This window comes from Dicentrarchus labrax, unplaced genomic scaffold, assembly GCF_905237075.1.
Source record: "Dicentrarchus labrax unplaced genomic scaffold, dlabrax2021, whole genome shotgun sequence".
NCBI classification, from domain to species: domain Eukaryota; kingdom Metazoa; phylum Chordata; class Actinopteri; family Moronidae; genus Dicentrarchus; species Dicentrarchus labrax.
In genome coordinates, this window is record NW_026136721.1 from 23,496,492 (window position 1) to 23,512,613 (window position 16,122).

Below are 16,122 nucleotides of genomic sequence, written 5' to 3' on the forward strand. Positions count from 1 at the left end.
TGGTTCAGGAGAACCCCCTTTTCGACCAAATGAGTTCTGGTTCTTGAACCGGTTCCAATCAACATTCAACAACAGTCAACAATAAATAATCTTATTAGGAATAAAATTGCCTCTTGTGTGAACTGTCCATAACTGAATATGGCCTACGCCTACGCTGCTGTATTTGAACGTCCGTCATAATGATGGTACTTAGAGAGCCAAATATTTTCTGAGGTGGTACATGCTGTAAAAAGTTTGAGAAACACTGATCTAATTATATATATATATATATATATATATATATATATATATATATATATATATATATATTTTTATATATATATATATATATATATATATATATATATATATATATATATATATATAATAGTGATATTATGGCTGTTTCTGGTTAAACTGTCTCTGTAGGGATTCTTTCCATAATGTTTTCAGACACTTAGTATAACAATATGAGCCTGTCAGTTGTAAAAACAAGCACTTTTTTAAAGACATAAGGCACTCATTTATTATATTTCTGTCCCATCGTTTTGGTCTGATGCGACTGCTCTAGAGCGATATCCAGTGCCATTTCATACATAAAACGTTCAAGTAAAGGATTTCAATTTCAATTCAATTTCAATTTTATTTGTATAGCGCCAATTCATAACAGAAGTTATCTCAGGACACTTTTCAAATAGAGCAGGTCTAGACCGAACTCTTTAAAACATTAATTACAGAGACCCAACAGTACCACCATGAGCAAGGGCAAGGAAAAACTGCCTGTTAAAAGGCAGAAACCTAGGACAGATCCTTCGGCTCTAGGTGGGTGGTCATCTGTCTCGACCAGTTGGGGTGAGAGAGAGAGACAGAGAGAGAGACAGAGAGAGAGAGAGAGCGAGAGACAGAGAGACAGACAGGTGCACAGTAACAACAGTATTGGCAATGGCAATCTAGCAGGACCATGGCAGGAGGCTCCACCAGGATCGACAAGAACCTGCGAGACGAGAAAGCACAAGAACTCTGGGGAAGAAGTGAAGTTAGTAACATGAATTAATGGGACATGAATGAGTGCATAAAGAGAGAGGAAGGGAGGAGCTCAGTGTATCATGGGAAATCCCCCGATAGTCTAGGCCTATAGCAGAATAACTAAGGGATGGTTCAGGACTCACCTGAGCCAACCCTAACTATAAGCTTTATCAAAGAGGAATGTCTTAAGCCTACTCTTGAATGTGGAGAGGGTGTCTGCCTCCCGAACCACAACTGGAAGCTGGTTCCACAGGAGAGGAGCTTGGTAACTGAAGGCTCTGGCTCCTGTTCTACTTTTAGAGACTATAGGAACCACAAGTAGCCCAGCATTCAGAGAACGTAGTGTTCTAGAGGGGTAATAGGGTACTATGAGCTCTTTAAGATATGAAGGGGCCTGACCATGAAGAGCTTTATAGGTGAGGAGGAGGATTTTAAATTCTATTCTACATTTTACAGGGAGCCAGTGCAGAGAAGCTAGTACAGGAGAGATGTGATCTCTTTTTCTAGTTCCTGTCAGTACTCGTGCTGCAGCGTTCTGAATTAATTGGAGCGTTTTAATGGACTTATTGGGGCAACCTGATAATAAAGAGTTGCAGTAATCCAGCCTTGAAGTAACAAATGCATGGATTAGTTTTTCTGCATCTGTCTGTGATAGTATGTGTCTAATTTTTGTAATATTACGTAAATGAAAGGATCTGAATACTTCCTCCACTGCTGCATTTTGAGTTGAGTCACAATAAACTGTTTCTCAAAATCACTATGCCTCTGGAATAGAGCAACTCAAAAACATAAAAAATATTATTTTTGCTTTCACTCTCTCAATTTTCATGTATGTGTTGTCCTCTGTAAATGTGAGTCTATGAAAAGAAAGCCAGGTCACTCAGTACTCACCTATTGGGACCACAATGTCCTTCAACATAGCAACAGTTTGTGCTCTAATTTAAATGTAAATGTTACCCTGACATAAAGACAATGAGAGAGATTGAGTGATGGAAATCAGCCTCAAATTAAGTTATTTATAGAGTATCCTTGTTGTTACTAAAATTCACAGTACCTTGCTCTGCACCTGTGGGGACCAACAAACCAGTGCTCACTGTTTCAAACACCAATAATGTTCCCAGAAGGTTTTGTGAGTTAGTGCCCAGTTGAAAAATATCATAGTTACCTGTTACCAGGGGAACGCCTGCACACTGACTCCAAACCACAACATTATTCATTTCATTTGACAACATTCCAAGTCGGATCTTATTTAAGTGAAAAAGGTCAAAGGTAATTTCTGATCCAACGGATATGCTCTTTCTTATATCTGGGCTTCTGAAACAAGTTCACGGCACAAGCTTACCCAGTGACCTTAAATTTAAGCTGAAACTATTAGCTGATTAATTGATTAGTTGACCAAAGAGTAAGTAGTTAATATTGTGATAATCAATTAAAAGTTAAAATAGTTTTCAAGCAAAAAAGGCTAAATTTAAAGGTTAAAATATGAAGACTTGATGCTTTTCTGTGTTACATTAGTGCATAATAAACTTAAATATTTTGTACTTGGATGAACAAAACAAGATATTGGGAAATTCTGGGATACTGCGATTTTTTTTTTTTTTTTTGAGGCTTTATAGGCCAAATAATTGATTGATGAGTTAAGTGGTTAGTATAGTAGTAGTTAGTAGTAAATGACCATACAAATAATTTAGTATTTAGTAAAGTATTGTCTCAAAAAACTGTATTAAGAATAATTTCAGTTTTTTCTACAGATGTCTGAGTTTAGGAAAATCGAGAAGTTATTATTTTACTTGATCAGGATTTAAACCGCTGACAGTCATAATAAGCCACTTCTCATACAGTAGGCCTACTGACATCATCAGCCTTCTGTAGACTAGCACAGTCGCTGTGACCGAGGATATAAAAACACTGGCCATGCCACTGAAATTAAGAAAAACTGCAGTGTGATATAAATTTCTTTACAGATTCTATATGTAAAGATTGTCTAACCTCAGACTAAGGACAAGCTCTGAAACATGGTCCGCTTATAAGGAGGATCCTAAACTGTTATAATAGAGACTGCCCACATTACTAACATATAATACACTGAAATGCAATAAAACAATAACAATGTTCTTTTTGCTGTGGCACCAGTTTTACTTTGTAACACACACACCTCAGCAAAACTCAAATGTTTACTTCTAAGTAATCAGATGTTTTATACAGCTTCCTTCTGTGGATTCTAACCTCAGTTCAACCTCAAGGACTTCTGCAACATGTGTTATAATTTAATTAGTATAATCCTTGTGTCATTCATGTGAGGACTCTGAGCTCTTAATTAATAAAAAATCCTTTTAGTAACTCCAATAGGAGTGACAGACAAAAAATAAATCCATCACATTACTTGACATCTGTGAGCCCTTCGGAAAGGTATTTAACGTGTGTACATGCTGCATATGTTGCACATCCTCTGGCTCAAGTGACTCAAAGAGAGACATACAAGGGTCATATAAGGGTCATTACATAGTCATCTGTGAAGAGACTCCAGAATAGCTGCCAATTACAGAAAACCACAGTGATTCCTACAGAGGGAAGAAGAAAATAAATGAAGAAACCTTAGCTCTAGGTCTAGTTAAAGTCCTGCAACATGACAGATGAACGTGTAATGTGTTAAGAGGCTGGATTTGAATCAGAAGACTTTAACTATATAAAACAAACAAACAGACTTTTTGCATTGAAAAAGCTATTTAAGCTCTGGACAAACTGTACGCACCAAACAACCTCAGAAACAAGTGTCTTTCATTCTTCCACTTCTGATTTTCAAGAATCAATAATTATTAACTGATTGTTATGATGCTTCAGTAGGAAGCACGCATTACCTTGAGACACATAAACATTAACACAGCTCATAACATAGGTACCACATTTACACAGTCTTCTACCATCTCAAACAGGAAGTGATGTGGGCCACTACGTCGGGCCACCTCACTGGCCGTCTCTCCGCTGTTGCTGCGAAGCCCTGGCTTCAGGAATCGCTGGGAGAGGAGGAGCTCTAGTGTGTGAGCAGAGTCTGTTCTTATGGAGCTGGAGTGGGAAGCAGCCAGGTGTAGTGCCGTGAGCCCACCGTTGGTCTGGGCATTCAGTTCAGCTCCGTGTCGCAGGAGAAGACTCGCCACAGTGACACGGCTCCAGCGGCAGGCGCTGTGGAGGGGCGTCCAGCCGTCGATGGTACGAGGGTTAATCTTCGACCCGGCGGCGAGTAAAGCAGAAACCACGTCGACGTGGCCGCTGTATGCCGCACGGTGCAGTGGAGTGTAACCGTCCTCATCGCAGCAGTGCACCAGCAAGGGATCAGCGGTTAACAACCTGTGGAAGGTTGCAAGCTGAAAGAAAAACACAAAAATACTGAAGGTCAGCAAGTATTGTCCGGTGTAAATACATATTCCGCAAGGGCTTATTAGTTACTGCTGAATGTAGAAAGTACTCTGCATTGTATGCCAACACTTAAAGGGGTACTCAAGCAGTACTGCATTTCCATTAAGTTGGATTTTTTCTTAAGTTGTCAAAATGAGGCAGCAGAACTTGACAGGTGCTGAATGTTTGTCCCTAGTATGAGTCAAACTTCAAAAATACTGCTCACTAATTTCCCATAATACAACTGAACAGCTTCATTCATTCAACCTTCCCTGACTGGTACATACCCGTTTTTCAAACTTGGCATCACCAGCTTACAATTTAGGGTTTCTGTCATAAATATGTAACCCAAACGAAACTGATGTCCTCAGACTCGACAAAGCTCCCTCCAGAGCTCCAAATAACTGTTTTCACAGGTTGAGTGCCAATTTAAAAGCCATGAAAAGATGAAATAAACGTTTACAACAGCGTCTCCACCGCCTGCTACTGTTTGATTATCAGCTGACAGAGAGTGACTTCCAAACTTGCCACCTCATACATCGTCTGCGCTCCCTTTCCTCGCCCCTAGCCACTGCATAACAGGCAGCATGGCTGCGTGACCAAATGGAGCGCGGGCTACCGGCGCACTCTCAAGGAAGCACATGCACGCAGTGGGCATGTGTGGGATGCAAAACAGTTTTCGGCTGACTGCAGTGGGCAGTAATGTATATCAACAGGTGGTGATGCTAATGCACCATAAGGGAGCATTGCACCAATAAAAGAGGAGAGAGACGACTGCAAGCCGACATTCACAATACAGGTTTAAAATAAGCTTCTGTTTATGAAGGGAGGAAATATATTCAACATATTGGTACTGCAGGGTTTCATAACATAAATAATTAATCTTGGTGAGAAAGTTCTAAGAGTACAGCAAAGTACACGTCAGTTGAGGAGACACTTCCACCCTTCAAAGCCACACAAAATACAAGCAAAGTAAAGCACAATAGTTCAGCACCGCCGAACGTACAAAAAAAACACGAGCCATCTAATCAGTACGGAAGACACAAGTGGACACACCAAAAACAATCACAAATCACAGACTGACACAAATACAGTACAGAACCAAACAACACAAGGCTGTTAGACACAACTACTCAAATCACAAAAAATATTCACAAAAAGGAAAGAGATGAACAAATCTGAATAATTGCCAGTGCAATTAATTTGTTCAATTAATGCTTTGTGTGTTGAGGAAAACTGTTACATAGCAACAGAGTTATTATGTACATGATGAACTGTGATCAATCTCACTGCTTTTCCAATCTTCACTTTAATTTCTGCATCAACAACTAAATGTTGACTGCTGCGAGGCACGGCGTTATACTGTGTGTAAAAGTGTAGTAGTGTTTTGTTTCCGGCTTATTCCGGCATTGTTTGCTGCTATATTAATGTTTAAATCTCATATATGCACGTAAAGGTTTTACCAAAAAGTTCAAACTTTATTTAGATGTAATAGCACTACATGAGATTCTTTGAAATTTGTTCTTAGGTGTTCACAAAATTGGGTCAATATTCTTATTGTGAAAAATTAGAGATGCAATACAGAATTTCTGCTGTGCACAAAAGCAGCTTTTGTTGCAGCTTTCTAAATCATTCTTATTTATTATTATTATTATTATTATTATTATTATTTTACACCTTCATTGGACAGCAACAGTTGAAGAGAGACAGGAGAGGTGAAGGAGAGAGAGGGGCTACTGCAGTAAGGACTCAGCCTCTGTACATGGGTTGCATTGTATTACTGCTTTCTTATTGTAACTCTTACATTAAATCTTAAAAACCAAAGACAACAGGCACATTAGACAGCAAGAAACATTTCAATTTATTCATAATTTGTTTGTTTGAAACTAATCATTACTAAGGCAAAATGTGTTTTACTGCTTTTGTCATTTTGATTTCTCAACACAAGAAAAAACTCCTTTCAAAAAGAAAATCTGGACAAAAGCATCTAAGACAAAAACAAATGCGCAACTGCTGCGATTCACCAGACTCCATTAACAAAAACATAAATTTTACCTCCCAGTTCATAAAACACTTCAAACTCACCAAAATTGTCCTTTGTAGTCTTTCTATTGTTCTGACAACAATCACCAGCTCTGGTTTGGTTGAAATTAACCCTTAAATTCACAGAGGTAGATGAAAAAATAGGTGCTAAACTGAGAAGTCATGACAGCATGTTTTACCACCTGGCTCTTTCTTCTCCAAAAAATCTGCTACATGATAGCATTCAGAGTTACAACGATTAGTCAATTAGTCAGTCGACAGAACAGTCAGTAAAAAAACAGTCTCTACTTACAGCTGCTCCACTGTGATAACTTGCTGCTTGTTATTGAATCTTTTGGTTTTTGATTGTGGTTCAGAAGAAGAAGAAAAAAAAAGAGATTTTAACATGACACACTGGGCTCTGTGAATTTTATCACCCAGCACTAATGTGCAAGTTCTTTTAATCAAATTAGCCCAAGATAGATGGAAAGCGTGTGCTTTCAACTTATTGGTTAATGTTTTGTCTTTGATAAAAATCTGGGATCTGTCTGTTCAGCAACATTTAATAAATAATCCCCAACATAAAGCCCACTTGATGGAGCAATGGTGCACACTTTATGCCTTTATCAGCATTCATAGCAGCAGTCTCTCACAGACACATCTGTTAGGCTCCAATGATTCTTCATTAAATGTGATAAACTAATAACATCAAAAGGGAGGCAGGCAAACAACATCCAAGTTACTGACAGTACTGAATATTAACTGAATGCTATTAAGTTACTCAAACAGTTTTGGAAAATGTTTGTTGGGGTAAGGGAGGGAGGGAGGGAGGGGTGAGAAGACACGTACAGTGATCAATCATTTTATCCATGTTGTCCACTCCTACTTTCTATCTTTTGCTTAATCTGTAACTGCCTCGTCTGTCTCTATGTCAGGTGTACAGAAAAATCCTGCTTCACAACTTCCTGTTGCTATTTGTCCAATCGTACTAGGGCTGCAAATAATGTTATTCTTCTGGTTGATTAATATACTGACTTTATTTATTCTTATTTACCATTTTACTTTAAAGAACGTGATTAAAAACCATGACCCAGAGACCAATTGCTCTTAAAGTGGCAGTGGTAGTTTTTTCTAATTGGTAGCTTTTTGTGGCACAAGAAAATAATGTAAATTTAACATGGTTGGTTTCTTAATTAACATGCTCTGCTGCACGCTGACAATATTTATGTGTGATGTTTCACGCTCAGATATGAAATAATTGTTCAGTGACCTGTTGATTTCTCATGGACAGCAAACTGCCATCGCACTAAAAGGTGAAAGACCTAATTACGGTAATCATTTACTCTGCTTAAGTGCTCACTAATTGGTCACTAATTGCATGCCTTTAAATCTGACCCCCTTGAATAAATATTCTCTCTCAGTTAAAACCAGCTTCCTCCACTGGTGAATTTAGCTCTATAATTGTTTTTTTTTTCTTCTCAACCATTAGACCAACTTCTTTCTTGACATGGCAGCTCAGTGGTTAGCGCCATTAGAAACAGAACCTCCTGAATTTAAACAGTATTAGCGCTGAAGCCTCTTCCTTCCAGAGAGGCTTCATTCAGGACTGCATGTTAGGTAACTTCCCCAAAAAACTGACCTCTGCAAAAGCATTACCAATAACCAGGTCGGTGGAACCATGCTGAAGTTTACGGGTGAATATTATAAAAAGAAAAACTAGTAGAGGGAAAAAACAGAACCACTAAAAAGTGAGTTGCAGAGGAAGATGACTTCAGGAACCAACATGAGGTAGGCGTACGTGCTGTTATTAAGGTGACAGCAAAGAAAAAAGTATAATTATGTGTCATATTATGCTGATTTTATCAGTGCCGCGGCTGGTAAAGTCAGGCCCTGGAGATGCAGCACGATTAGGGCAGGGTATCAAACCTCTTTTGGTATCAACCAAAATTGAAGTTTGTCATCTACCGTTTATCTTTCCTCTTTAGACAGATAGATACTAGATATTTAATGTTCCACACTCAATATTTATAACATGACTTCCTTACATACTACAATAAAAAAACAAGTCACAGCTTTCACAACGTTTACAATAAAGTGACCATAAAAATCCTGCGAGAATGCCAATTGTTGTGTCCAAAACAAACATGGACAGTACTGGGCATGCTGGTTGTTATTTTTAGGTTGTTTTATTGACATTTTGGAGAGACACTGAGGCTATAAAGCTGGTACTACTTAAAAATAATGAGCTACATGGCTTGATCCTATTGCAGTCGTCACAAGCCCAATTTAACCCCCTGCTTACCACCAGAGGGGCAACACAGGTAAAGTTTGAGCTCTGAGCGTGGGGTCAAAACAGAACAATACATCACTTACGCGATTGTTTTCCGCTGCCCACAGAATGAGCTCCTTTGGTTTGTCTTTGAGAGTTTCTTCTTTTTCTAGATACCACTCCTCACTGTGGTCACCCTCCTCCTCTTCCACCTCCTCTTCCTCATCCTTGCTTCCGGTCCACAGGCTGCTGGCCCCTCGGGGGATCAGTTGGCCATGTGTATTCAGAAGCTCAAGCTGGTTGAAATCTTCAGGAAACTCCATCACTTGCTGTTTTAACACACAGAAAGACAGATAAATTAGATAGATATACAGAGATTAAAATCAGATATGGAGGTGATGGAGTTAGAGAATATTTAAAACTGAACAATTTAAAGGGAATATTAACATTTCATACTTTTACCTTGCCCCTGGATTGAATGTGACACAAACCCCCAAAAGATCATTACAATGTGCTAATGAATGTTTTTTTGTGCACCTCAGAGGCATTTTAAATATTCACTGTCCCTGAAAGGTTGAACTGCCTCAGGATGTCTTTGTTACTCAGTTGTCAACTGTTACGCTGACTGTGAAGAGGGTTAGATGAGTGGCCTTGTCTAAACATTTTGGCTTTTTCAAATGTAAATATAAATCAAAAAAGGCAACCGGCCGCTATTTTTCCATGGTGCTTTTCATTTAATTTAGCCTTAATTTAACCAGGTAAGTCATTAAGAAAGAAATTGCTTATTTATAATGGCAGTCTGGGTTTTATTTAACATAGGTCCAACTAAAAATAAAAGTACAATATATAAGTTAGCTTCCTTCCGAATAACAAAAAGTGCAGTTTGAAGAACTTTTGTGCCCTATTTAGGATTAATTATCAATGTCCTACAATCTGGATTTAAATTACAAATGCAGATTTCTTTAAAATGTGACAAATCGTGTAATTATTTGTGATGTTTACACCTCAACATGATCAAAATATCATCAGAATCAGAAATACTTTATTGATCCCAGGGGGGAAATTTGAAATACGGCTCATATTTTGATTATGTTGAGGTGTAAACGTCCCATTTGGAGAAAAATAAGCACACAATATCTCAGATAAGCTTCTTTTTTTGTCTTTGCCCCCTGCACATATGACTGTTTTCTTGTGTGAATGTTTTAGAGCTGAAACAATTTGACAAAAAAATATTTAAACCATTAATGAATTATTTAAATATTGTAGACTGTTGACTATGTCCTTTTTTCAGCTTCCCAAATGTGATACTCTGTTGTGTTGCTGTTTTATATCATTGTAAATTGAGTTAACTAAACAAGCGATGTTTGGTTAATCGATCGACCAGACGATTAAAAATGCTGCTTACTTTCTACATTTTCTTTTCTTTTTAGTATTGTACAAACAATTATTAACTTAGTAAGTTAGAATGACAAGACATAGACACATCTTATATATATATATATATTACCTCTGTTAGAGGACATGTCTATAAGTAACTAATATTAGAAACACCTCTCAGTATAAAACAGTGCAACAGTCTCCAGGACGACGTTGAATGAATGCCTCTCTAACACAGTTTAAACCGAGAGAACAACATTATTAAGCTGCAAGGTGAGGTTTAGTGTCACACATTATACAGTTGTACTCAGTAGAGCTGTACAATGGTGTAACTAGTAAATAGTTTTAGGTAAGAGGGGATTAACTTCAACACTTTCAGGTTAACTGTTAATGTACGTTAGTTGCTGTTACGGCTGACGCAGCGAAGACTGACGAGCTAACGTAACATTTAACGTTGACGTCACATACAGCCGTTGAAATGCACGCTGACGTCACACTGTTAAACCCTGACAACCAACCGACATTCATAAGCGTAAACGTCTGTCGGGTCCAAAACAACAAGTCTCACTCACTCAGGAGGTTTAAAAACTGTACGATTTCACCCTCACCTTCCAGTTATGCGGGTTCACAACAAACCACAGTCGACTCTAGTGAAGACACATGGGATATGTAGTTGTTAACGGAGTTACCGTGAGAGAGGAACGCAGTTAAAAGACGCCAATACCCACAACTACTCGCTGTTGCTAACGTCTTCTTCTTCTTCAGCTTTATTTTCGGTAGTCCAGACGCTGCACTTATTCGTTGTCGCCATCTACCGGTTGTTGTTTGTACTGAACGAAGCGCCTGAGCGGTGCAGGGAGGGAAAGGGAAGATACAGTAGGCTTGTGTCTGGTGACTTAATGTGTCCATACATCCATTAAAACGCTAATTTGACAGATACATAATATTTTATTCAGAGTGCAGATTGAGACCTAGTGTGTTCTTAAAATAATAAATAAATAATAAGGAAGTGAGGAATTTGCCTTGGTACATTGGTGCATAAGAACCACGATCAAGCGTAGAGAAATATAAATAAAGAGAGATGAATAGAATATGTACAAAATGGCAATATATTTAAATAAATGAGTAAATAGCTGTACAGAAATGTGCAGAAAACACCAACCCAGACCCCGAAGAAACTGGTCTTGAAGGAATTTGTATTGAAAGTAAATCCACCAGGAACAGACAAGGAAGACAAATGCACTCAGTTGAATGGGGTCACCCTGCCACCTTTTAGTCATGAAAATGGCAGCTAACAGATACAAAATATGCCCTTGGAACACTGCACTCGTCAGGGGTTTTTGTCCTGTTAACTCCTGCATTTTTATCTCAGCACATACACACACATGAAAGACTGCAAGGGATGTTATTTTCAGTCTACTGTATGTCATTAATGAGACTTTCTGCAGGATTAGTCACAGGCAAATTAAAATGTTAACAAGTACTCATTCATATAGTGTAGTGCTCATACAGACCATCTTTCTCTGACTGTATGTTCCCAAATGTATACCACTGTAGTCCTCCAAACAAACACACAAAACATGTTGTTTAATGCAGCTATACAACTATTTAGATGCACACTCTTAGTGCCGCTGCTGTTCAGCTGCAAAGCACCCTTGACCCTGATTAGATTCAGTGGCACAACAGAAGCACACAAAACCCACTGACAGAAACTAATGACACCTTTTGAAGACTGTACAAAAGCCTATTTGAAAGCTTGCAGGGGAAAGAAGGACAACTTGAATTTAGGTGATTTGCATCTTCAGCCAGAAGAGACATTACAAATTAGTCACAGCAAGAGCTATAGCTTCTGTCTCTACTGGATGGGAGCACTGTAATAAAAGAAGCACAGTGTCCGTGTGTCTACTTATTAATGTAGACGTGGTGTCTGTACTGTTTAGTCATGTCATGTTTTGTTGTGTTTCTGCTGGAAAAATAATGAACGTAAGAGTATAACAATGCAGCTGTAATGCTACTGCTGATCCCTGCTAAACATTGTTTTCCCCTGATTGAAGAATGATCAGAACCCAAACCCAGCATTAATGTATTATTCAGCACTAAGTTCACAGAGATACTTCAGGAATCAGATGCATCTTACTGATGCTGGGCCGTTATCCTTCAGTACATGGAGGGATCTCAGTATACATTAGTACGTCCACATCCTCAAAGATGTATTGTGAAATTATGTCCTTGAGAAAATTAAACATTCATAGGAATTAAATGGTTATGAAGAAGTGCAATTATTTGTTGATCACAAGGTGAATACAGGGAAGTGAAGTGAAGTAGTGCTTTTATGGAGGAATTGTGGATTAATAATTTATAGTTGTTGTGGGAAAGATGTTATGTTTCTCCAAGGTGAAAAATGACATGTTGTTCAAAATAAATGTCCATAACATTTAACATTGTGATGCTCCCTTTAGGTCAATCATTTAGAAGTTTTAGAAATGGCAAAAGAAACACATTATCCCAAAAATAATGATAACAGTCTTTATTTATTGAGCACAAAGACTGCCTCACAGAGGAAAACAAATTAAAATCAACATTAAATAGAACAATGATATGAAAATAGTTCAATATTATGGGAAATGTGCTCATTTGTTTTCTTGCTGAGAGTTAGATTGATACTTCTCAAAGACTGGTAGCTAGCCTGGCTTAACCACAAATTGATATAGAATATACCGTGTAATTAGTGAACTTTGGGGGTGCTGGTAGGCAGAATTAGTGTCTGATACATACAGTGAAGCCACAGAGAGCCTTAATGGTAATCAGTACACTAATATTAATCCTCAAGTCAATAAAGTTTGATAAAATATATATTAGTTTGATCAAAATTCAGTCACTGATGTCTCAGATGTTTTATGTGATGGATGGGATTCCTTACTTGGGCAAATCGTAACTCTTCATATAATATAACATATAACATTTAACTTTGTACCATAAGCAGCAGGTCAAAAGTGCATGTAAATGATAGAAGATCTGGTATTAACATACATATAAAAAAATACTGAGTTATTGATATGAGCAGTGAATAACTGGTCCCCATATCCTCACACTTTCATCATCATTCATCACTTAAGCATGGATGACGATAACGTGTATTTGTGTGACTGAATGTGTAAATGAACATCACACTATTATATTCATTGCTTTTGTATTAATTTTGTCAGTTTAAAGTTGTGATTCAGACGGTGATAAGAAACGATCATCATCAGAATATCTTAAGTAATACTAAATAATAAATTTTATTATGCACATCATGTTTCATATCTAGTTACAGCAATTTGCTTAATCATTTTCCACACTGAGCAGCAGGCGCAGCTCAATGATTTATATAATCACCCCTGTTTGATCATCATAATCAAAAAATACTTTACTATTCTAGCACTCTCCAGATTTTATGAAACTTTGATTAAAAGTCACCTCTTCCCACCAGATTATCAACAGAGAAATGTTACTTTCTTTAGTGCAAAACTGATCAAATAAGCCATTACCATGTTGAATTTGGCAGAGAATTATCAATATTTTTGGTTTTAATTTGCTACCACAGTAGCAGAATCACTGTTAGTTTGGCTGCTTTAAAGCTTGTTTTTGGCCTTTCACACAACAATTGCTGCCATCTGTTCCTTCACCAGTGCATGTGAAAATCAACAAGTTGTACTGCACAACAAAACATAATTGGTAACTCACATTTCTGAAAAATATGAGAAATTTGTATTTCTACATCTGTAGCTCTCCTATACAAGTATATATAGTTAATTAAAGGAAAGGAAAGTCTGTAACAAAGCACATTGCAACGTTTCTGATTTATTTCTGTAACAAATGCTTTTTTTGATTTACGCAGGTTGAAAATAAAATGAAAGCTACTTTAAGGACTTTAGATTGTAATGCTACCGGTTGTTTGTGCTGTTTTAGGTAATTGGGTGACAAAGTGTTACTGTTGGTGTTGATCCAGGGATGTTTTAGATGCATTATCACATTTTGGATGTTATTATCTGTGGTGCTGAGCTCAATGTTAGTCAAGAGAATGGTGTGAACAGTTTGTGAAAGGGAACACAGCATTTGTGTTACCAATTGTGCAGATTTTTCAAGTGTTATTGGGTGAAGAAATGTTAAAACCCAAGCTTTTAAGGTGGCTTCTGGGTCAAGTACCACTGATGTGTGTTGACTTGTGTAACAAGGTTGTACAACTGGTTGCCGGTATTACATAAACCGAATGTAATGCATGTCTGCCACAAGGTGAATGAATCCATAGGCTGTATCTCTGTCTGTCTGAGCTCACAAATACATACACACACACACACACACACACACACACACACACACACACACACACCATGTTGTGCTGAACAAATAGGCTACCTTTGCCAGTCGGGAGAACTCATTTGGTTTGTTTGTACAAACTCCGGCGGATAAATCTGTGATTCAAAGGAGACAAAGGTTTCCCCGTATTGAATCTGGACGCATGCAGATTCTCGTGGGATGAAAGTATCTGACTTTCAAAACAGCCTCTTCACCCTGAAGGCAAATATCAAATCCTACCGCTCTGCTCATATCCCCGCCTGGTGGACCGCACTACATTAAGTTTTATGAGAGAAGATCAATAAGAGTAGACACCAAGAGAATGGATGGTCCTCCACTGAAGCTCACACAGGCTCTGGTCTCAGTTTCTGTCCTAACTTCAACTCTTCAAATAAACTCCAGGTAGCTTTTCTCTGTACCACTGTCAAACAAACAAAAAAAGGAAAAGGAAAAATAAAGGTTTGTATGTGTGTGAGTTTGTGTGTGTCTGGGCTGTCTGAAGGTCAGGGGTGAAAAAAAGTGCACCAGCAGCAGGTGGTGAGGAACCAGCGCACAGAAAGTCGTGATGCATTTGTAGTGTAAAAGTTCCAAACTTTGGTTGAGATTATAATTGTTTTATTATTTGATTTATAGTAGGCTATAAACCTCTGTGATAAAAACATGCAGGGAACAATTACCATTTAGAGGCACACAGAGACAGGTATGAGACAGGAATAGGACCCAAACGCAGACAATTGGCCAAACAGGAATTTTTTGATAAAAATGAAGGTAAGTAAGATTATGGGTAAAAAAGAAACTGACAGTCCACTGGAAACAGGAAAACAAATGAAAATGAGTTATTTAAAGCAGAAAAGGGAACACGGTCACAGTACAGTACCTTCCAACTGTGAAAATGGTCTATAGGCTACTGCCTAAATTTGCACATATTGGATGCTAAAATCTTGGTTTCTCCATTTTTTATTGAGGTTACAGTCTTCTAGAATACATCCATTTCCTAAAGGCTGTGTGTGTGTGTGTGTGTGTGTGTGTGCACAACAGAGATAGAGAGAGAGAGAGAGAGAGAGAGAGAGAGAGAGAGAGAGAGAGAGAGAGAGAGAGGAGGAGGAGAGATATTGTGAATAAATAATGAATTAATAAAAATTTTAAAAAACTATCAAAAGCTTATGACTCAATCAAAAGACTATTAATCAGTCAAAAGAGCCATATTTAGAAAATTGGAACAGAGACTATATATGTAAATTGGCTGAATATCTCCACTGTGTCAGAAATAGGAAATGAAGAAGGATCCTGTCTGACCACCAGCTAGCTATAGAAACTGTGAGACAGTGTTCAACAGGAGAAATAGAAAGACAGATGCTCTTCCTCCTTCACTGTGAGAAGTTATCTTCACCAAGAAATTTCCACTTAGGGGAAAATGGCCAAAAAAAGATCAGATTTTCCAACATTAACCCCAGAAGAGAAACTGTCGGTTCTCCTTGGTGAGCAGAAAGAGAGAGAGAGAGAGAGAGAGAGAGAGAGAGAGAGAGAGAGAGAGAGAGAGAGAGAGATACACACAGAGATACAGAAAGAGAGAGAAAGAGAGATACACAGAGATACAGAGAGAGAGAGATACAGAAAGAGAGAGAGATACAGAGAGAGAAAGAGAGAGAGAGAGAGAGAGGGAGATACAGAAAGAGAGAAAGACACACACACACACACACACACACACACACACACAC

The 16,122-nt window shown here is 38.1% G+C and overlaps 1 protein-coding gene across 2 annotated transcripts; it reads right to left on the reverse strand.

Annotated features, from left to right (window-relative positions):
* Positions 1–3,117: 3,117 nt before the first annotated feature.
* ankrd49 (ankyrin repeat domain 49) lies at positions 3,118–10,796 on the reverse strand. 2 transcript variants are annotated; one of them, XM_051385462.1, is made up of 3 exons: positions 10,675–10,796; positions 8,794–9,018; positions 3,118–4,367 (listed from the first exon to the last, which is right to left on the reverse strand). In XM_051385462.1, exons 2-3 carry the CDS (start codon positions 9,010–9,012, stop codon positions 3,891–3,893), a joined length of 696 nt encoding a protein of 231 aa, XP_051241422.1. In that variant the 5' UTR covers positions 9,013–9,018; positions 10,675–10,796; the 3' UTR covers positions 3,118–3,890. The 2 variants fall into 2 exon arrangements, with proteins under 2 accessions (XP_051241422.1, XP_051241423.1); XM_051385463.1 differs by having other exon boundaries at positions 10,639–10,723.
* Positions 10,797–16,122: the final 5,326 nt, after the last annotated feature.